Here is a 22,686-nt window from a genome sequence, read left to right as displayed (position 1 = left end):
AGGAGTGTCTTTGTGATGTTCTGTATATTTCCTGGATTTTAATGTTGGCCTGCCTTGCTAAGTTGGGGAAGTTCTCCTGGATAATATCCTGGAGAGTGTTTTACAGCTTGGATTCATTCTCCCTGTCACATTCAGATATACCAATCAAGTGTAGATTAGGTCTTTTCACATAATCCTATATTTATTGGAGGCTTTGTTCATTTCTTTTTACTCTTTTTTTCTCTAGTCTTGCCTTCTTGTTTTATTTCACTGAGTTCATCTTCAATCTCTGATCTCTTTTCTTCTGCTTGATCGATTCAGCTATTGAAACTTGTGTATGCCTCGCGAAATTCTCGTGCTGTGTTTTTCAACTCAATCAAATCGTTTATGTTCTTCTCTTAGCTGTTTATTCTAGATAGCATTTCATCTAACCTTTTTTCAAGGTTTTTGGTTTCTTTGCATTGGGTTAGAACATGTTCCTTTAGCTCAGAGAAGTTTGTTACTACCCACCTTCTGAAGCCTGCTTCTGTCAGTTCATCAAATTCATTCTCCATCTGTTTTGTATTCTTGTTGATGAGGAGTTGTGATCCCTTGGAAGAGGAGAGACATTCTGGTCTTTGATGGTTTCATCCTTTTTGTGCTGGTTTCTTCCCATCTTCATGGATTTATCTAGCTTTGATTTCAGGGAGTCTCTTGATCATGCAGTCTGTTTCTCGTCTGCCTGTAGAGTTGCTGCTGGCCTGCCACCAACTCAGTCTGGCTGCTGAGTAGGCTTCCTGTGTCTTTTGTTTACACAGGGAGATTAGGCCTGCCTCTGTAATGGCAGATGTCCTTCCCCCACTGAGCTCCATCCTTCCGGGTCCAGCTTGAACTGAAGTGCTGGCTGCAAAACCCTCAAGCAAGAGGGCTTCACCCTGCTGGGCTTTGTGCAGGGAGGGACCCACCTAGCCTATCGCCTGTCTCCCTACTTTTTAGCACCCTCTCTCTCTTGGGGGCCGGTAGCTCAGTCCCACAGGCTCTCCTGGCCAGCCAGTGTGTCCACCTAGATGTGTGCTGATAATCCGCAGCACCGGCTGGGGCTGCTATTCAACTCTTTTCAGGTCACTCGGGTGGAAGATCTTCTGGTCTGTGGGTTGCAGAGGCTTTGGGAGAAGCATAATATCTGGTCCAATGTACCAGAGGGGGAAATCCCCCGATCTTCCAATCAGATGCACCTCCTGGGTGGAGCAGCACCCTTCCCTGCCTCGGTTTGCTCTCTTTGGGCTATGCCCACTGTCCAACTAGTCCCTTGGAAATGAACTAGGTACCTCATTTGTTTCTATTCAGCCATCTTGGCAGAAATCCCTCTCTTTTTCAGATTTTTTTTTCATGGACTATTTTTTCATTTTTTGGTGTCCTTTTCAATTTCTTTTATCAGTGTTTTGTAGTTTTAATTACAGAGATCCTTCACTTTATTCCTTAATTCCTAGATATTTAATTTTAGTTGTGGCTATAATAAATGGGATTCTTTTTTATTTCTTTTTCAGATTTTTCACTGTTAGCATACAGGAATGCTACCCAATTTTGTATGCTGATTGTGTATCCTGCAACATGACTTTGTTTATTATTTCTGACAGTTTACTTGTGGAGTCTGTATGTTTTTCCAAATATAAGTTTATATCATCTATCTGTAAACAAGGATAATTTAACTTCTTCCTTTCCAATTTGAATGTCCTTTATTTATTTCTCCTATCTGATTGCTCTAGCTAGGACTTCCAATACTATGGTGAATAATAGTGGTGAAAGTGGACATCCTTGTCATATTTCATATCTGAGAGGAAAGGCTTTCAATTTGTCCCCATTCAGTATGATACCAGCTGTAGGTTGTCATATATGGCTTTATTATTCCTTCTATACCCAGTTTTTTGATGGTGCCTATTGTGACTGAATGTTGAATTTTATCAGATGCTTTTCAGCATCAGTTGAAATCCTCATATGATGTTTGTTCTTCATTGTCTTGATATGCTGTATCACACTGATTGATTTGCATACATTGAACTATGCTTACATCCCTGGGATAAACCCCACTTGGTCATATTGAATAATCTTTTTAGTGTGTTGTTGAATTTGGTTTGCTAGTATTTTGTTGAGGGTTTTTGCATTAATACTCATCAAAGATATTGGCCTGTAGTTTCACTTTTTTGGTATGTCTTTTTCTGGTTTTGGCATCACGTTAATACTGTCCTCGTAGAGTAAGTTTGGAAGTGTTTCATCGTTCTCTATTTTTTGAAACAGTTTAGGATTTGTGTTAGTTCTTCTTTAAATATTTGGTAGAATTCAGCAGTGAAGCCATTGAGTTTTCCAGGCTTCTCTTTACTGGGAGACTTTATTAGGGCTTCTATCTCATTACTTGTTATTTTTCTGTTCAGGTTTTGGGTTTCTTCATGGTTCAATCTTAGTAGGTTGTATGTGTCTAGGAATTTGTTCATTTCCTTGAGATTTTCCAACTTATTGGCATATAGTTGCTCCTAGTAGCCACTAGTGATCCTTTGAATTTCTCTGGTATCAGTTGTAATGTCTTCTTTTTCATCTCTGATTTTATTTACTTGGATCTTCTCTTTTTCTTCTAAGTCTAGCTAAAGGTTTGTCAATTTTGTTAAACTTTTCAAAAAACCAATTTTTTTTTTCATTGGTCTTTTGTATTGTTTTCTTCATTTCAATTATATTTCTGCTCTGATTTTTTTTTTTTTTGCTACTAATTTTGTGTTTGCTTAGTGCTTGCTTTTTTAGTTAGGATGCATCATTAGATTTTCTATTTGACATTTTTCTTCTTTTTTGATGTAGGCACTTGTAGCTATAAACTTTTCTCTTCATACTACTTTTATCCTATTAGTTTTGGTATGTTGTATTTCCAATATCATTTGTTTCAAGAAATTTTTCAATTTTCATCTTAATTTCTTCACTGACCCACTTGTTGTTCAGGAGCATGTTGTTTAATTCCCATGTATTTGTATAGTTTCCAAGTTTCCTTTTGCTATTTATTTCTAGTTTCCACTGTGATCAGAGAAGAAGTTTGAAATTATTTCAATTTTTAAAAGTGTTTTAAGACCTGTTTTGTGACCTAACATATGGTCTTTCCTTGAATGATCCATGAGAAAGATGTATATTCTGCAGCTGTTGGATGAAATGTTTTGTAAATATCTATTAGGTCCATTTGGTCTACAGTGCAGATTAAATTCAATGTTTCATTGTTGGTTTTCTGTCTGGATGATCTGTCCAGTGCTGAAAGTGGGGTATTGAAGTCTCCAGCTCATATTGGGGCCTATCTTCCTCTTTAGCTCTAATAATATTTGCTTTATATATCTGGGTGCTCCTCACTATAACCACTTCCCAGGCTCAAGTGACCCTCCTATCTCAGTGCCCACCAAGCAGCTGGGACCACAGGTGTGCGCCACCATTCCTGACTAATTTTTTTGTATTTTTGGTAGAAATGGAGTTTTGCCATGTTGCTCAGGCTTGTCTCAAAATGCTGAGCTCAGGCAGTCCTCCTGCTTTGGCCTTTCAAATTGCTGGTATTATAGGCATGACCCACTGTGCCCAGCCTCACTCTATGTATTTTTATTACAGAGTTTAGTCCGTTTACATTCAGTGTTATTATTGATAAGTAGGAACTTACTCCTGCCATTTTGTTATTTGTTTTCTGGTTGTTTTACATTCTTATCTTCCTTCTTTCTGTCTTTCCTGTCTTCCTTTTAGTGCAGGTGATTTTCTCTGTTGCATGCTTTAATTTCTTGCTTTTTATTTTTAGTGTATCTGTTGTATGTTTTTCAATTTGAGGTTACCATGGGATTTGTAAATACTATCTTATAACCCATTATTTCACACTGATGATAACCTAACACTGATTGCCTAAACAAGCAAACAAAAATGCAAAAAGAAAACTGATAAACACTCTACATTTTAACTTCATCCCCATGCTTTTTACCTTTTTCTTATTTTCCTTTACATCTTATTATTTTATGTCCTGAAAAGCTGTTGTAGCTATTATTTTTGATTGCTTCCTCATTTAGTCTATTTAAGTCAAGAGAAGTTTACATACCACAATTACAGTGTTACAATATTCTGTGCTTTTCTGTGTGCTTACTATATTTGTACCTTCAAATGATTTTCTTCTTGTTTATTAACATCCTTTTCTTTCCGATTGAGGAACTCCCGTTAGCATTTCTTAGAGGACAAGTATGGTGCTGATGAAACCCCATAGCTTTTTTTTAGTCTAGGAATGTCTTTATTTCTCCTTCATCATTAAAGGATATTTTCACCAGACATACTATTCTCGAGTAAAAGGGCTTTTTTCTTCAGCACTTTAAATATTTCATGCCACTCTGTCATGGCCTGTAAGGTTGCACCTGAAAAGTCTGCTGCTAGACACACTGGAGCTCCATCGTATGTTATTTGTTTCTTTTCACTCACTGCTTTTAGGATCCTTTCTTTATCCTTGACCTTTGAGAATTTGATTATTAAATACCACAAGGTATCCTTCTTTTGGTTAAATCTGTTTGGTATTCTATAACCTTCTTTAACTTGAATGTTGATATTCTTTTCTGTGTTTGGGATGTTCTCCGATATTATACCTTTGAATAAACTTTCTATCCCCATCTCTTTCTGTACCTCTTCTTTAAGGCCAATAACTCTTAGATTTGCCCTTTTGAGGCTATTTTCTAGATCTCATAGGTGTGCTTCATTGTTTTTTAAAATGATTTTTTCTTTTGTCTCCTCTGACTGTGTATTTTCAAATAGCCTGTCTTCAAGTTCACTTATTCTTTCTTCTGCTTGATCAGTGCTGCTAAGAGACTCTGATGCATTCTTCAGCATGTCATTGCATTTTTCAACTCTAGAATTTCTGCTTAATTCTTTAATTATTTCAATCTCTTTGTTATTTATCGATAGAATTCTGAATTCCTTTCTGTGTTATCTTGAATTTCTTTGAGTTTCTTCAAAACAGCTATTTTGAATTCTCTGTCTGAAAGGTTATATATCTCTCTTTTTCTAGGATTAGTTCCTAGTGCCTTGTTTAGTTCATTTGGTGAGGTCATGTTTTCCTGGAGGTGTTCTTTGGTGTCTGGGCATTCAGCAGTTAGGTATTTATTATAGTCTTCACAGCCTGGGCTTGTTTTTGCCTGTCCTTTTTGAGAAGGCTTTCCAGGTATTCAAAGGGACTTTGGCCAAAAGCCCAATTATGCTGTGGTTTTTGCAAATTCATAGACATACCACCTTGGTGGTCATGGATAAAATAAAGAAGAATTCTCTGGACTACCAGGCAAAGACTCTTGTTCTTTCCCCTTACTTTTCCCCAAAAATACAGATTCTCTGTCTCTCTGTGCTGAGCCACCTGGAATTGGGGCTGTGCTGATGTAAGCACTCCTGTGGCCACCACCACTGGGATTGTGCTGGGTCAGACCTGAAGCCAGCACAGCACTGGGCCTTGCCCAAGGCCTTTACCTTCAGGATGGTGAGTTCTCCCAGGTCCTGGGTGTGTCCAGAGATGCTGTCTGGGAACCAGGGATTGGAGTCAAAAACCTTAGCAATTTACCTGATATTCTGTTCTACTGTGGCTAAGCTGGCATTCAAACCAAAATACACATTCCTTTACATTCTTTCCTCTCCTTTCTATAGGCAGAAAAGTCTCTGCCTGTGACCACCACCTTCACTTATCCTCGGGGGTTCTGCCAGGTCATCACTGATATTCACTTAAAGCCCAAGGGCTCTCTGTCAGTGTATAGTGAATGCTCCCAGGCCTGGGACTCATCCTTCAGGGCAGTAGGTCTCTGGCCCAGGGCAGGTCCAGAAATGCTGTCTACGAGCCTAGCCCTGGACTTGGAGACCCCAAGAGCCTCCTTGTTTCTCTACCTAGCCATGGCCAAGATGGTACCTGATTTTTGATTCTTGTGACAGTGCTTTTCTGTGTGCAGATTCTTGTTAAAATTTGGTGTTCCTGCAGCAGAGAACAATGATGTAGGCTTTTGTTTCACCATCTTGCTTCTTCTTTCTTCAGGAAATGTTTGTTAAACATAAAAATACAAGTTGTTTCAGTCAGTGAGGGGACTGTTCGTTTTTCCATCTTTTCTTACAGAAGCAGGAAGATTGATGGCTTGGTATTATATTACATTTGAGACGGTGAAGAAATTTTATACAATCAGTGGAAAAGAAACCTTATCAGATCTGGTAAATTAATTTTCACTAGAAAATAAATACATAATCATGTAGTATAAAATAATATTTGAGAAACAACTAATTTGTATATCATCTCATATAATTTAAGAATTAATGAGCAGAAAGGAAAGCATTTCTAAGAATGCATATGTCTCCTCCGGTATACTTCTGATCATGAGATATGGAATAGTCCTTCTTAGAATATATTATATTTTCTGTTTTTACTCTTATCAGAGCTAAGACAATTTACGTACAAAACCAAAGTAGGTATGGCAACTACTTTACAACTTAGGTGATAATGCTAATTACCTTGGTAGTGGCTATAGAATGTAATAACATGTAAGGAAGATTCCAAGATGATGTGGTGTGATATATTAGGAAAGTCTGCCATGAGTGAAGGATAGTGAGTTGCAGCATGTGTGCCATGTACTTGCAACCTCTCCTTAAATCTTTGTGTCAGAATAGTGAGAACTATGGGAATAGAATAGTATTGGTGATGACCCAGATCAAATACTGGTTGTAGAGAAAATGGGAATAATAACAGGTTATGCTAAAATATCAACAGTGGGGCAACTTCGCAGCTGCAGCAGTGAACAGGACCGTAGGCATCTCGTTGGTGCATGGTAACTACATTGGTCCTTTCTTCCTTCACTCAGAACATGAATGTGAAACAATATTTATAAAAGAAAATATTTACTCTCAAATTTAAGCCATTCATTTTTATTTAAAACATTGAATTTGATTACTGTGGTAAGATTATTATAGTAAAAATTGCACAGTAGAATTCCAGTTGTGATTGAGGAGTCACATAAACAACAATTGATGAAAAATAGAAGGTTTGTATTTTTTTTATATGTAAAATTTAAAAAATTTAAATTTATTAGGATTAGTTAACACAATTACACAGAATAAAGTTCAGGATTTCATTAACGATTGTCACCAATATGTGCTTCTTTGTGGCTTTTCAACCCATATTTCTCATGATTCAAATTTATTCATATTATAGTTGAATTTCGTACACAGCTTCACAATGTGGATATTACAGGTCCATCAGTAAAATTAATGAAAACATATCTTTCATGAAAGGCACATAAAGAATCTAAGCTAACACATTTAAGGAACTTTGACAACTTCGAATTTCTTTACATTACAAAGGAGAAAATCCTCAAAATGAAACAGATATGACTATAGTTTATGGTTACATGCATACACACACATACTTTAACAAATATACTTCAACCCAGTGACAAAACATAACTTAGAAACTACGTACTAACAACACGTACTGAAAGACTAACTTTTTCCGAGATAAGTGAAAAAAGGGAGGTTGGGTGGGGAGTGCTGTTCATTTTGCTGAAACAAGGTCACAGAGATGACACATCATGAATAATCAAAAGAAAATTATTCTATTAAAGCTCAATATCTAGCTGATATGTAACACTTATTTGATCATACATATAGTCACTGACTTATTAAATACTGTTACTCATTTTCTAAGTGTAATTGTCTATTTCATTCTCAGAAATGATAGTATAATTGAAAAAGAAATAACCCAAGCAAGTGGAGAAATTTGAAAATCCAAGGGAAAAAAGTAATTTTAACATAATGTGATAATTACATTTGAAACTAGTTATATGTATGAATTTAAATATTGCATTACATTGGCAATAGAGTATTCAAAGACCCTTCTTATTATCTTCTAAACAGGAGCTATTATGTATACTAGGTACAAGAGAATCCTCAAGGGAAATACACAAATGAATGTCTCAAAATTCATTATGCCTACAGGTTTTTTACCCACAAAAATGGAAGGTTTGTATTGTTAGGTAAACATTGTTAAGAAAGGAGAAATCAAGAGTAGAAAACACCCACTATTAACATTAACTCATCTGATCTTGAGTTCAGCAAGTGTATAAGAAAATTAAAACAATTGTTAGTTCCATTTTAGATATGTGGAAAATGAAAGCATAGAGACTCCTTTTTTTGTTACCTGGCAGAAGTAGGCTCTAGAATCCAAATTTCCTAATATCTAAAACATTCTTTCTATGACTAAATTATCCTCAATTGAGATAATGATTTGCAAACTATTAAACAGTAGAATAGTAGTAATAGCAGTAGTAGTAGTAGTAGTAACAAAAGCAATGTTTTTTGAGGACTTATTTATTACTATATGGCAGGCACTGGGCTAGATATTTTAAATTGTATCTTGTTAATCTTTAAAATCTTATTTGTATAGTCCTGGTGTCTAATGTAATGTCTGGTATATAATAGGAGTTTGTAAGCATTTGTTAGTGAATGAATGAATCCTTAAAGAAGCAAAATGTATAAAGCAGGTTTTTAACTCTTGTTATGTTAATTGATAAAACTGTGATGGTTTAAAGCAGTATAAAAAATAAATAAATTTTGAGAAAGAAAATGAGAGGAAAGAAACAAAAAATAGACTTCATTAAATGGACAACTTCTGAAATGTTATAGGTTACAATGATAGCTGGCTGCAAGGAATTTCTAGATATACAGTTAAGAATAAATGAAAAGAAAACACTGAATACTTTGAACAAAGATCCAAATCGGATAACTATCAGGTACAGAAATTACATATGTTTTAAATAATTTTAAGAGGTTTTATTTAATTAAAATAAATAATACATGTCTTGCCATGTGGTTTTATTTATAGATTTCCCATGGAAGGAAGAATTAAAACAAGAGAAATGAAAGTAAATTGGTAAAGATGATTCATACTTATGAATGTTTTATTTTTTTGGTTTTAAAACATTTTACATTTGTTTTTCTTAATACAGAAAAATATACATAAAAAGGAGTCAGAATGTAGATGCGAAATTAATTTCTTAGAACTCTCAGACTTTAAAATTGATGATTTGTGAATACTTTTTCTTAAACATTTGTTCGGAGTAGATTCTGTTGAGGCAAGATAGACGGTTGAAAGAAGGCATGCTTCTTTTGTTTCTCATTGTCAGGAGTTTTCAAGTTAGCTTGAATGAGAACAATATATATAAAAATAATGGACTATATAAAAACCTGTGTAATAAATGTCTATTGAATGGTAGTGGCATTCTGGGAGAGACAGAGTAAAAGCAACATTGTGAATAAAGGAGTGTGTATGTGACAGTGGATGACTATTCTGCCATAAATAGGGAGTTTATATAAAGATTAGTAATTGAAAGAGTAATTAAGGCTACACCATAACTTGTGTCTTTTAGCAGTTTGCAATCACAAATGCAATGATACTGTCTTCTGCCATGCTAACTGCTTGGTTTTCTGAGTATGCAGGTCTTAGTGTTATGTAATTTAAGGTGAAATGGTTTTTTTTAATGTGGCTCAATAAAACAATTAGCCAAAGAATTTCTTTTCATCCATAGCTAGAGGAGCCCATCCTTTCTTTGGGGTTCTTCCTGACATCTCATTAAATTTTATCTTCCAAATACCTTTAAGTCTATAAAGCAACCTTCTCATTGTTTTTTATATCTCATTAGGCAGATTTATAGCTTCTACCACAGAAGTTAATGTTTATTTTCTTAGCTGTATTTCTATATTCAAATACTTATTTCTATAAATTCATATAACCTTAGAGATCATATAGCCCTGTCCTGTCATTTTACAATGACGTAAGTGATCCACAGATAAGTTATGACTTTGCCAAGGTTATGTTGCTATCTAGAACTCTTGATTTTCTCATTTTTCCCCGAGTATACGGTGTTGCATAAATTATTGAGTCAAATTAAATCAAGTATCTTTCCACACTCATTTTCTTGGGAACACTTTATTTGCAATTTCAGTGCTTCCATTAACTTTGCCTTAAATTGGGTAATACATTATGTTGATTGAAGCTGTCAGATTTTAATTATTATAATTGTTTTTATACATATCATAATTTAGATTCCCATTATCATTTCCTGCTTTTGTACATCTTACTTAAGCATAGCCGAGAAAAGAGAGAGTGAGTGTGTATATATGGGATGGAAGGGGCTTAATCAAACATTTATAGTATATTTGTAGGCAGTGGTGACTAATAGTTAATTTTTTCATGGCTTTGTCATATCCCTGTTACTTTGCTGAACTTCACATCTGTTCTTCTCCAAGTAGATGTTAATCCTTAGTTTTAGAATTTTATCCTTCAAGTTTCTGCCCTTTTAATTTTTTTCTTTTTCTTTTTTTTTTTTTGAGACAGTATTACACTGTGGCCCAGGCTCGAGTGCAATGGCATGATCTTGGCTCATTGCAACCTCTGCCTCCCAGGCTTAAGTGATACTCCTGCCTCAGCTTCTGTAGCTGGCATTACAGGCACATGCCATCACACCTGGCTAATTTTTGTAATTTTAGTAGTGACGGGGTTTCACCATGTTGGCCAGGCTAGTCCCAAACTCTTGACCTCAAAAGTGATCCACCTGCCTTGGCCTCCCAAAGTGCTGGAATTACAGGTGTGATGCACCATGCCTGGTTCTGCCCTTTTAATTTAAGGCTATTTTAAAATTCTTCCTAGCTTTAACTCCTAGGTCTTCCCTCTTCAGCACTAGCTCTGTTTTTTTAACTGGTATTTTTCAGTGAACTGACAGGGTATGATATGGAGCCACCATACGAAGCCATGGACTTCCCAACTCTGGCTTTCTTTTACATATGAGAATAAACTGTTTGTGTATATACTGATAAGGTCTGGTCATGGTTTAATCTCATTCTAACTGAATCAATACCTTATCTCATTTAATTCTTATACTAACCCCGGGTTAGTCATAATTACCATGTAACTCTGCCCCTGTTAGTTGAGGTGGTAGAAGTGCCACCTCATCTGAGGCTGTGGAACTTCTGTTTCTACTGAGGACAAGCTCATGGGTAAGATTACAGGACATCACTTCTTGCCTTATCTGGTGCAGAGAAACCAAGAGTCCTGCCATGGTTCTGTACCTACTAGCATAAATCTCTGTCTTTTCTCCTATCCCTGTTTTATTACTGCTTCTTGAAATAAGATTTCTGACGGGGAAGTATGATGTTGAAAAGTCTCTTATTTATTTATTAGAAATAATTGCTTTTTAATATAAATAAATATTTCTTCAAAAGTCTTACTTTTACTCCAGCAATTTTGTACTCCACATTTATGTATCCCTAGGTAGCTTAACAAGTTTTATTTACCCAGCTTTTAAAAGCACCCCATTCACATTTTTCCATCAGTTCCTTCTTTGTTAGTAATTGTGTATCTTTATAACTATTTCTTAATAGATGATATAAAATAATTTTCAGAACCATATACCATAGCCAAAAAAAGTTAATAGTTTAAATTTCAGCTGTATGGATCCATTGCAGGAAGTGAGTTGATTACTTCTTTCAATTTTCACATATCTTCTGCTAATCTAAATCATGAAATATAACTATTCTGTCCTTTTTCTTTGTGTAGCTGACTGTTTTGGTTTTACCAAAAGACCTCCTCCTACTGAGCAGTTTAGGAATAAATTTGTTTTTTAAAAAGAGATTCCCCCAGGAGAGTAGCAATACGTATAATAATTTGAGTTAGAACCACCAGTGATTTGCATATCAATGTCTGATTAGGTAAGTTTATGGGCAAAACAGGTAGCAGAGAACCTGGGATATAGTAGGCACATAGGCACTAGTGTCTTTTCACCCCTCATAACAACTATCACCTCAAATTCAGTAGCCAAGCAGCTGCTGGTTTTGAACAACCAGCTAGTATGCTACTGACCTTCATACACTGAACAGAATTATCAGCACATAATACTATGCCTGGCATTTAATAAGAATTTGTTGATAAAACAAATTGTATTATTTTTCTATAATTCCTTGAAAAGAAATAGTAGAGCTAAAAGACAGAACTGTCTTGGAGGATAATATGAAAACAATTTGAGATGTGTTGAGATTAAAGTAACAGTCTAAGTGAAGGTCTCCTGTAATTTGTCAATCTAGAGATTATAATGAAAGTCTGAGAAGAAATGAGATTTTTGAGACAGAGATTGAATAAAGAAGAGCAATAAATAATAAATAAAGACAACTTTGAGGAGTTGGGAAAACAGGAATGAACTTTTATTGTTGACCTGCAATAATAATTATACAAGATAGAGAATCATGTAGTATTGCAGAAATAAAGGCAGAAAAATGTTTTAAGAAGGAATACTTCAGTGAGTGATATCAAATACTGTGAGATAGATAACCCTTACAAAGGAGTAACAGATTTGTTTTCTTTCTCCAAGTCTTATTCAGGCTCAACTAGGATGTATTCCCATACAAGATTTTGCTTTGACACAAGATACTGCAAAGATTTTCAGACAAGGCTCCCGAATTACAAGATGTATGTTACAGAATTAGTGGATTTTAAATATTTTTTTCCCAATAAACTGGTGTACTCGATTTAATGTTGGAAAATTTTTTTTAGGGTTGTCAGATTTTGTAGCCGCTCAAGAAAAGAAGTTTGCTGTACTATTGAATAGTTTGATTTTAGCTAAATGTTTTAGGTGTAAACTTTGGGAAAACTCTCAGCATGTATCCAAACAACTGGAAAAAATTGGTAAGTGCTGAATACAGGCAGGCAGTTTGGCAATGTTTGCCATTTATTTTGTATTCACCGTTAGTAAAATTATTCTGTGATGATTACAGACCTTTAAAGAAGATATGTATTTGTAGGCTTAAATAAGTGTTGTACTCTACTTTCAGAAATCTGATTTTCATTTGCTCTTCCTTAAAGGATTCCCTTTGAAATCAACTGAATGATACATGAGTACATGAGAAACCTAAAAAAATTAATGCTCTTATCTGAAAATTTTTTCTCATACCATGAGTGAAAATTTGTTTTAGTAATTAGGTAACTATGTGATGCCCTCTCTTCCACTTTTATGACTAATATTTTGTTTTGATCTCAATTGCAAGGTACAGAGTTAGCAATCCCAGCCATTCCTAATTCATTACAGAAAATTATGTCACTTATTTATGTCTTAAATTTTTTTTTTTGGTTTTCAATAACAGTAGAGTATTAATACCGATTTTCATAGAGATTCTGTACACGAAAGATTGTGCCTGATTATTTTGTCTATAGGGACCTTGTGTAGGGTGTGCTCTGAGACTGTAGGGAGTACCATTTACAAAGGATTTTCCTGTTTGATACCTGTGACCTTGTGACCCTATTCCTTCTTAGATAGCTAGAATTCTAAAAAGAGAGTTACTTTCTCATGACTGATAGCCTTGTTAGTTTTGCAATTTTGTCTACATCTTGGGGGTATCAACAAAATAAATAATGGATTTTTAGGAATTGTCTTGTTATTTATTTGAACAAAGATTACCAACTGTTTTATGAAGTCTTACTTTTTTTATCCGTGAAATTTGAAATGAGTGAGGTGACACAGGGCTAACTAGGAAGTCATGGGAGCTGGGGTGAAGGGGGGTTGGCTGGTGAAAGCAAGGGGAGAGATTCCTGATGGAAAGGCTTACCTTCTTACAGAAGTCCTGGCAACCAAATACCACATCCGTCCCATAAAGGCAAAAGTTCTCAATTGGAAAAGTGATTCCTTACAACATTTAGAAAATTTTAAAATTAGGCTAAGTGATTACTAATAAGTTTCATTATACTTGAAAAAGCCAATCTTTCTGGCTTTCTAGAGTATCATCAATATGGGCATTCATTGCATTCTGTCCCTTCCAGATTGTTGAACTAACCTGTTTTCACACAAAGTCATTACAGCTGAAAAGAAAAAAACAAATATTGCCCAGAAAAATGTCATATAATAGAAAAGTGAGAGAATCCAAACAAAAAGTCAAATCCAAGTTGTTACTGAGCATCTTGAAAAAAAAGTAATGCATACAAATTGATGTTAATGGTGGCTATAAACTAAAAAGTTAAAAGACAGACATTTTGATGGGAAATGGAAATTAACATTAGGAATATGAATACTAAAAGCTGTGTCTTAAGAAGAACAAAGAGAAAATCCCAAGAACAAGTAAATATATGAGTAAGGAAATAGTGTCATACCTTCACCAGTAATATATGTAATATATGTGCCTTAGACAATATTTTGGAATTTTATACTGCTCACAGTGTCTTTTATTTGAGGATTGGGATAAATACATTCATAAGCATATAAGAATTTTAAATTCTGCCTTCTGAAAGTATAAGGAAATAGGAAAGGTCCAAAGATGAAAATGAACTTGATATATTTAAGGAACAAAATAAAAGCCAGAGGGGCTGGAAAGTAGTCAGCAACAGGAGAGTGAGAGGAAATTAGATTAGAGAGATAGGCTGTCATATAGGTAAGAAAATTTGGCCCCAGTAAGGAAATTGCCACTTCATTCTAAATGCATTGGGAAAGCATTGGAAGTAGAGTAAAATAGTTTGGTTTAGGTACAGAAGCATAGAACTGTATTTCTAAGACAGAAATGCTCAGAGAGCCATAGCTTCATGAAGCAGTGTTCCCTTGCTTCATTTAAGCGTGAGACTTGAATCATGTTGCCTTTCTTTCAAGCATGAGTATAAAAGTACATATCTCTTGGTGCTTGCCCTATGGATGACATATAGTAAAACTAAAGGGTGAGTCATCATGTGGACCAGAGCTTCACTTTCTTTTATAAAGGAAATGCATATTTTATTTCAGTCTGAATAAGTATCAATAATTGAATAATGTCACAACCCAAATAATCCAATTGAAAACTTTTTATAAAAACTTTAAGTTAGTTATTTGACTGGATCTTAAATTTTTTTAAAAACTAGTTTTTAAATATTTAAATGTATATTTTATTTAAAGTTGATTATTTTTAAGTTGTTGTTTGATTAATTTTCCACAGGTATAACATTGTCAAATGCAATCATAAATGCTGGTTTGACTTCCTTTAAAAAATTAGAAGAAACAGATGCAAGGGAACTTGAATTGGTATTTATATTCACTTATTCCTAATTCCTGAATTCTGTCTAAATTCTGAGGCCTACCTTTATTTCTATTGAAAGTTATTTTCCTTCTCATAATCATAAGTATTTTAACTTACCAAGGTTTTGGGTGATAAGCATTATTAAAGCTATTTATTCTAAAAAATATTTTACTAGCATTTCAAGTGTTGTGGTAAAAATATAACGATGTAAATGTTTTTAGATTTTAAATAGACATCCCCCCTTTGGAACCCAGATAAAAGAAACTGTGATGTATCTACCAAAATATGAACTTAAAGTGGAACAGGTAAATATTTTTTGTTTCTTAGATATTTTATTGTCTTTTCAGGAATAAAGCCACCCATAAATAGGCATCAGCTGAGTATGAGAAGTAAGATTTTTTTAAAACACTTTTTATGCTTGTCCTTTTTTTGAAGATTTCAAGATATAGTGATACCACGGCGGAAATATTAGTGACTGTTATATTAAGAAACTTTGAACACCTACAAATTAAAAGAACAGCATCGGATTCTCACTATGTTACCTTAATCATAGGTGATGCAGATAATCAAGTAGTTTATCTGCACAAGATTGTGTAAGTGTGAAATTTCTGATGATTTTATTTCTAAGCATATATTGTAAAAGAAAAATTCCACTGGAAAAAAAAGTAACAAGATCATTATGGGATCAACTAAATTACTTTTTCCTGACACAATAATGGGATAGTTTCTCTATTTTTCTTTTAAAGAAGATATTAACATTGGGTCTGTTGATTTAAACTGTGACATTTAGTACTCAAATGAACAAAGTATAAAATCTATCACCATGGTCTGAAACAAGTGAGTAGATGACCTCTAGGAGGTCTTTCTTATTTCACTGCTTTTCTCCAGTCATTCCTGGTCCTACTACTGTTTGAATACAGTCTTTCTCCTACTGACCTCGAAATACATCTTCTACTTTCAAATTAAAATCTAACAAATTACTATAGCTCCATTGTAAGATCCGAGCAATCAGAGCAAATGTGTAGAGGAGGTACCCTCCCTTATATCTAGTTCTGTAGCATGCCATTCTATAATTTTTACTTCAGCATTTTTCCAGACACTATTATTTTCTCCCAGAATGTCATAAGCGATCTCTAAGGATATCAGTTATAGCTATAGCTATTTTTTTCAACACTTAGTAGGTTATAGCTATAGCTAATTTTTTTTTTTAGCACTTAGTAGGTTCCAAATATTGAATTATTTAATATCTGTATGAGACAGGTGCTATCCATATTTTGTAGAGGAGGATATTGAGACAAAAAGAGTTTAATGAGTTTGATTTATGATTAATCAAACCTTAATCATGGTCATATAGCTAGTTAATAGCAAAGTCTAGATTTTAACCCAAGCAGTTTGACTCTAGAGCCTAGACTCCGGACCATCTTACTGTACTTGTAAGTTCAGGAATGGCAGTGGTTCTGAAATGAGATTCTCCTAATTGCTGCCAGTAAATACTAGAAGATTCTTTCCCAAAAAGTCACATGCAAGGTTTCTGAAGGGACTGCAGTGACCAGCATAACCCTTTCACTGGTAACTGCTCTCCTGCAGCTAACCATGACACACTTACAGATAATATGCTATTGTACAAATCTTTTTTCTCTGTGACTAATAAATCTGTGACCACATGAGACTAAAATAAGTTCAGTCATAAAATTGGTTGCTGGTTTGTTTATGATGTTATTAGATACAGACTATATTTTATATAAATTTAAAAATACAATTGAAGTTGTTCTCATAATACACATAACTTAATATAGTCAGTTTTAAATGATAGTGATTTAGGGGCAAGATCACGCATTATTAATAGCAAGTATATATTTTTATTGGGACTGAAATGAGAAAATGCAACTTGGAAACAGCTGTAATTAAGAAAATTATAGACTAGATGTGGTAGCTCACACCTGTAATCTCAGCACGTTGAGATGCTGAGGCAGGAAGATCACTTAAAGCCTGGAGTTACAGACCAGCCTGGGCAACAAAGTGAGACCCTATTTCTACAAAAATAAATAAATAAATAATCTGGGCATGGTCCAACGTGCTTGTGGTCCCAGCTACTCAGGAAACTGAGGCAGGAGGACTGCCTGAGCCTAGGAGTTTGAGGCTACAGTGAGCTATGATTGCACCACTGTACCCCAGCTCAGGCAACAGAGTGAGACCCTGTCTCAAAAAAAAGAAAATTAATTAAAAAAAAATCATGGTCAGGAGATTTCCATTGATACTTCATTCTCCCTCATGAAAAGTTGAGGAAAGCAATTTTCAGTAAATTATTTCAGTTTACTACTAGAGAATATTTTTCTTAAGAACAATTAACCCTTGAAGATTTATATATATGTCATTTAGTGTTTGGATTACTAAACTATACTACTTTTCAGGGATTCTATTTTGCTAAAAGCTGGAAATTGGGCTAAGAAGATTGCTGTGAAGAGAGCTCTTAAATCTGAAGATCTTAGCATAAATCTAATAAGTTCTGAATTTGGTAAGTTAATTGAAGTAATGAAGACAGGAATGTAAATAATATAATTGCATTTAAAAATTACATCCTTTATGTTGGTACAGAAAAGCAGTATAAATGGTATTATGCAAAAATAATATATTTAGATAATGTGAATAAATTTTAAAGGAAGTTTCATGTATTTAGATATATAAAAGATAGCATGGACCAGGATGACATTTATAAAAGTTTATCTTTTCATTTATATATATTTTATTTCCCTAGATAGTTAAATTGCAATTATTGTTAGAAGATTGAGTTTTATTTTTGTAACAATAAATATGTAATTTTTTAGTTGTCATATTTTTTAACCCTTCAAAAATATTTTAACTTTCTGGACTTCTTAGCTCTAGAAGCTATAAAAATATAAGAGAGATAAAAAGAAATAAATGTTCTCCTGTGGATTTATATGACTTAAATAAGCATTTGTATACTTTTTTTCATTTTCCAGTTGGGCTTGATATTCAGCAGAAATTTACAGTCTTTTACTTAGAACCCAAGAGGTTTGGAAATCAAATGACTATGAGAAGAAAATCTGAAACACAGATTTCCCATTCTAAGCATTCAGATGGATCTACCATAGCAGGGCCTAATAAAGGTAAAGAGCTCTATTAATCCCGATTTTATATTAAAGCAAAGGTATGGCTAGGGAGGAGTATTCAGTGTGATAGTACTGCAAGAGTCAGATTGAGAACACTCTGGAATAAGATCTTTAAGCTTCATAGTAATTGCATTGATAGGATATAGTAGAAATTCTGTCTTATAATTTTTGTCAAATTAGGGTTATGTTTGGGGGACAAATTTTTTGATTCATCTTTTGGTATATGTATAAGTCCATTTTCACACTGCTGATAAAAACATACCTGAGACTGGGAAGAAAAAGAGGTTTAATTGGACTTATGGTTCCACATGGCTGGGGAGGCCTCAGAATCATGGTGGGAGGTGAAAGGCACTTCTTACATGATGATGGCAAGAGAAAAATGAGGAAGAAGCAAAAGCAGAAAATCCTGATAAACCCATCAGATCTCATGAGACTTATTCACCATCACAAGAATAGCACAGGAAAGTTTGGCCTCCATGATTAAATTACCTTCCCTGGCTCCCTCCCACAACACGTATGAATTCTGGGAGATACAACTCAAGTTGAGATTTTGGTGGGGACACAGCCAAACCATATCATTCCATCCATGGCCCCTCCCAATCTCATGTCCTGAATTTCAAAATGAATGACGTCTTCCCGACAGTCCCCCAAAGTCTTAACTCATTTCAGCATTAACCCAAAAGTCCACAGTTCAAAGTCTCATCTGAGACAAGGCAAGTCTCTTTTGCTTATGATCCTGTAAAATCAAAAACGAGCTAGTTACTTCTTTGATATAATGGGGATACAGGTGTTGAGTAAATACAGTCATTCCAAATGGGAGAAATTAGCCAAAACAAAGGGGCTACAGGCTCCATGCATGTCACAAATCCAGTGGGGCAGTCAAATTTTAAAGCTCCAAAATGATCTCCTTTGACTCCAGGTCTCACATTCAGGTCATGCTGATGCAAAAGGTGGGTTTCCATGGTCTTGGGCAGATCCAGCCCTGTGGCTTTGCAGGGTACAGCCTCCCTACTGTCTGCTTTCACAGGTTGGTGTTGAGCATCTGCAGCTTTTCCAGATACACAGTTCAAGCTGTCAGTGAATCTACCTTTCTGGGGTCTGGAGGATGGTGGTCCTCTTCTCACAGCTCCACTAGGCAGCACCCCATTAAGGACTCTGTGTGGGGGATCCAACCCCACATTTCCCTTCTGCACTGCCTTATCAGAAGCTCTCCATGAGGGCCCCACTCCTGTAGCAAACTTTTGCCTGGGCATCTAGGCATTTCCATACATCTTCTGAAATCCAGGCAGAGGTTCCCAAATCTCAATTCTTGACTCTGTGCACCTGTAGGCTCAATACCATGTGGAAGCTGCCAAGGCTTGGGGCCTCCAACCTTTGAAGCTGCAGCCGGAGCTGCACATTGAACTGCTTTCAGCCACAGCTGGAGCAGCTGGGACACAGGACACCAAATCCCTAGGCTGCACACAGCATGGGAACCCTTGGCCCAGCCCATGAAACCACTTTTTCCTTCTGGGGCTCCAGGCCTGTGATGAAAGGGGCTGCTGTGAAGATCTCTGAAATGGCCTGGAAACATTTTCCCTATGGTCTTCAGGATTAACATTAGGTTCCTTGCTACTTATGCAAATTTCTGCAGCCAGCTTGAATTTCTCCCTAGAAAATGGGTTTTTCTTTTCTATCACATATGCTGCAAATTGTCTGCAAATTTTTTTTTTTTTTTTAAACAGAGTCTCACTTTGTCACCCAGGCTGGAGTACAGTAGCACGATCTTGGCTCACTGCAACCCCTGCCTCACTGGTTCAAGCAGCTCTCCTGCCTCAGCCTCCTGAGTAACAGGGATTACAGGAGCCTGCCACCATGCTTGGCTAATTTTTGTATTTTTAGTAGAGATGGAGTTTCACCATATTGGTCAGGCTGGTCTCGAACTCCTGACCTCAGGTGATCCACCTGTCTCAACCTCCCAAAATGCTGGGATAAATTTTCTGAACTTTTATGCCCTCTTCCCCTTTTAAAACAAAATGGCTTTAACAGTACCCAAGTCACATCTTGGATGCTTTGCTGCTTAGAAATTTTTCCACCAGATACCCAAAATCATCAAGTTCAAAGTTCCACAAATCTCTTGGGCAGGGGCAAAATGCCACCAATCTCTTTGCTAAAACATAACAAAATTCACCTTTGCTTCAGTTCCCAAAAAGTTTCTAATCTTCATCTGTGACCACCTCAACCTGGACATATTATCCATATCACTATCAGCATTTTGGGCAAAGCCATTCAGCAAGTCTCTAGGACGTTATAAACTTTCCTACATTTTCCTGTCTTCTTCTGAGCTCTGCAAACTGTTCCAACCTCTGCCTGTTACCCAGTTTCAAAGCCGCTTCCACATTTTTGGGTATCTTTTCAGCAACATTCCACTCTACTGGTACCAGTTTACTGTATTAATCTATTTTCACATTGCTGATAAAGACATACCCAAGACTGGGAAGAAAAAGAAGTTTAATTGGACGTAGAGTTCCACATGGCTGGGGAGGCCTCAGAATCATGGTGGGAATTGAAGGGCACTTCTTATATAGTGGTGGCAAGAAAAAAATGAGGAAGAAGCAAAAGCAGAAACCCCTGATGAACCCATTAGATCTCATGAGACATATTCACTATCATGAGAATAGCATGGGAAAGACTGACCTCCATGATTCAGTTACCTCCCCCTGGGTCCCTCCCACAACACGTGGGAATTCTGGGAGATATAACTCAAGTTGAGTTTTTGTTGGGGACACAGGTAAATCATGTCACTATATGTTTTTCCTTTTCCATACTTACGCCATTCTTACAGCCATTGTCGGGGAGAGCAAGTGATGTACAAGAATCGACAGATTTGTTAAGGCAAATCAGAGTGAAAATGAATTACTATTTTTTATTATGGGAATTTTTCAAATATATACAAAAGTAGAAGCATATGATGAACTTTCATTTATTCATTATCCACTTTAAACAGTGATCAACTCATGGCTACTACTGTTTCATCTATACCTCTCTTTAGTTTTTTTCCATCCGTATTTCGAAGCAAATTTTAGATATCATAGTATTTCCTCTGTAAATGTTTCATTATATATCTATCTAAATGGTAAAGATTTTTTGAACTACATTACTTTTATAGATAAAATCTATTTAATATCATCCAATATTAAGTCAGTGTTCAAACTGTCTCATAAATATTGTAGATAAATTATCATCTTGATGCCATCTAGATATATCAGATTAACTCCTGAGTCCTTTTGGCTGTTTCTAGTAGTTTTGAAAGCTTCTTTGCTATGCAGAGTAATATGCTGTTCTAGGCTCATCTCATATATGTGTAACCTCAGACTCATACATAAATAAACCCTTTGTCCAAGAAGCCTTTTTTTTTTTAATGATAGTGGTTTCTAGAGATCACAATCTGTGTCCTAGAGGAGCTCATTGCCATTGAGTGATCATGATCTCTTAGATTTTTTTCATGCATAGAGTTAAGTATTATGGGACTATTTTTTGTTTTAAAAGATATAATACATCATGAATTCATACTTATATGTACAAATCAAATTCAGAGATACAGAATTTATCCTTAAACTCAATTATCTATATAGGCCTCCTATCATGCTGAGAAACTTGGTTCTCGATGGCTCCAAAAGTGATAGAATATCACTAATTTTCTATCCTTTATATACATTACACACAACAAACAGTCTAACAACACCAGATTACCACTCTTAATATGATCATTAACATTTCAGAATTATTTTGCATGTATTTTTGTTCTTAGACTGTATCTTACTACCTGAGATTATATCTCAGTAGTCAAATTAATGTGTTTAAAAATCACTTGGAATAGATTCTCGGTTTGTGGCCATGCCACTCTGAATATATATATACTTTCATTTGTTTTATTTTATTTTATATTTTTAGGAATAGCTTTCAAAAATTAATTTTGTTTTATAATAATGTAAAATGTTTACATAGCTCTGTAATTAAATCTACAAAACAAACACTAAATATGTAAACACTTGCAGCATAGGCAGTCTACCTTGCAGCTCTTATTCAGTTAGTCCTATTTTCACTCTTTTGACCCATAAGGGGAGCAGTTAACAGATACTGGGGAATGTGAGAGCAGCAGCTTGATTAGTCATGCTCTCTGAAGAGTGCTGGCAATTATGATAAATAGTAACTGCAGTGAGTAGTGGCAGGAAGAGCACATTTAGAACTGTTCTGTGAGTGCATGAGCATTTATCTTCTTCCTTTTTGAAGAACACAGAAGAGCTTCCATTTCTGTGTAGGATATAGTTTTGTGGTAGGCCAGTACTTCCACAGCTACAACTATGAAAACCTTCATACCTTATAAAAATTACAATTTTTAGGGCATCGGAGATTTGTGGAAGCAATGAGGACTAAAGAAACTAAAATTCAGCCGGGCGCGGTGGCTCAAGCCTGTAATCCCAGCACTTTGGGAGGCCGAGGCGGGTGGATCACGAGGTCAAGAGATCGAGACCAT

At 35.4% G+C, this 22,686-nt stretch overlaps 1 protein-coding gene across 15 annotated transcripts in view; it reads left to right on the top strand.

Moving 5' to 3' along the window:
- HFM1 (helicase for meiosis 1) overlaps nucleotides 1-22,686 on the top strand; it is a 122,148-nt gene that overhangs the window by 62,295 nt on the left and 37,167 nt on the right. For 14 of the 15 annotated variants that reach the window (XR_004259746.1, XM_032247856.1, XM_032247861.1 and 11 more), the window contains 10 exons: nucleotides 6,089-6,180; nucleotides 8,644-8,750; nucleotides 8,843-8,890; nucleotides 12,381-12,478; nucleotides 12,563-12,694; nucleotides 14,959-15,044; nucleotides 15,261-15,344; nucleotides 15,475-15,632; nucleotides 17,451-17,554; nucleotides 18,021-18,167. Coding sequence is in view for 14 of the 15 variants with exons in the window: in XM_032247856.1 (XP_032103747.1) it covers nucleotides 6,089-6,180; nucleotides 8,644-8,750; nucleotides 8,843-8,890; nucleotides 12,381-12,478; nucleotides 12,563-12,694; nucleotides 14,959-15,044; nucleotides 15,261-15,344; nucleotides 15,475-15,632; nucleotides 17,451-17,554; nucleotides 18,021-18,167 (1,056 nt within the window). In the remaining variant the exon portion in view is untranslated. The remainder of the gene's footprint in view (nucleotides 1-6,088; nucleotides 6,181-8,643; nucleotides 8,751-8,842; nucleotides 8,891-12,380; nucleotides 12,479-12,562; nucleotides 12,695-14,958; nucleotides 15,045-15,260; nucleotides 15,345-15,474; nucleotides 15,633-17,450; nucleotides 17,555-18,020; nucleotides 18,168-22,686) is intronic. The other variant, XM_032247859.1, reaches the window with a different exon arrangement.

The sequence above is a fragment of the Sapajus apella genome, unplaced genomic scaffold (assembly GCF_009761245.1).
Source record: "Sapajus apella isolate SASKATOON/1434 unplaced genomic scaffold, GSC_monkey_1.0 scaffold64, whole genome shotgun sequence".
Lineage (NCBI taxonomy): Eukaryota > Metazoa > Chordata > Mammalia > Primates > Cebidae > Sapajus > Sapajus apella.
The sequence above is the reverse complement of the archived record's forward strand: the minus strand, read 5'-3'. Positions and strand labels throughout refer to the sequence as shown.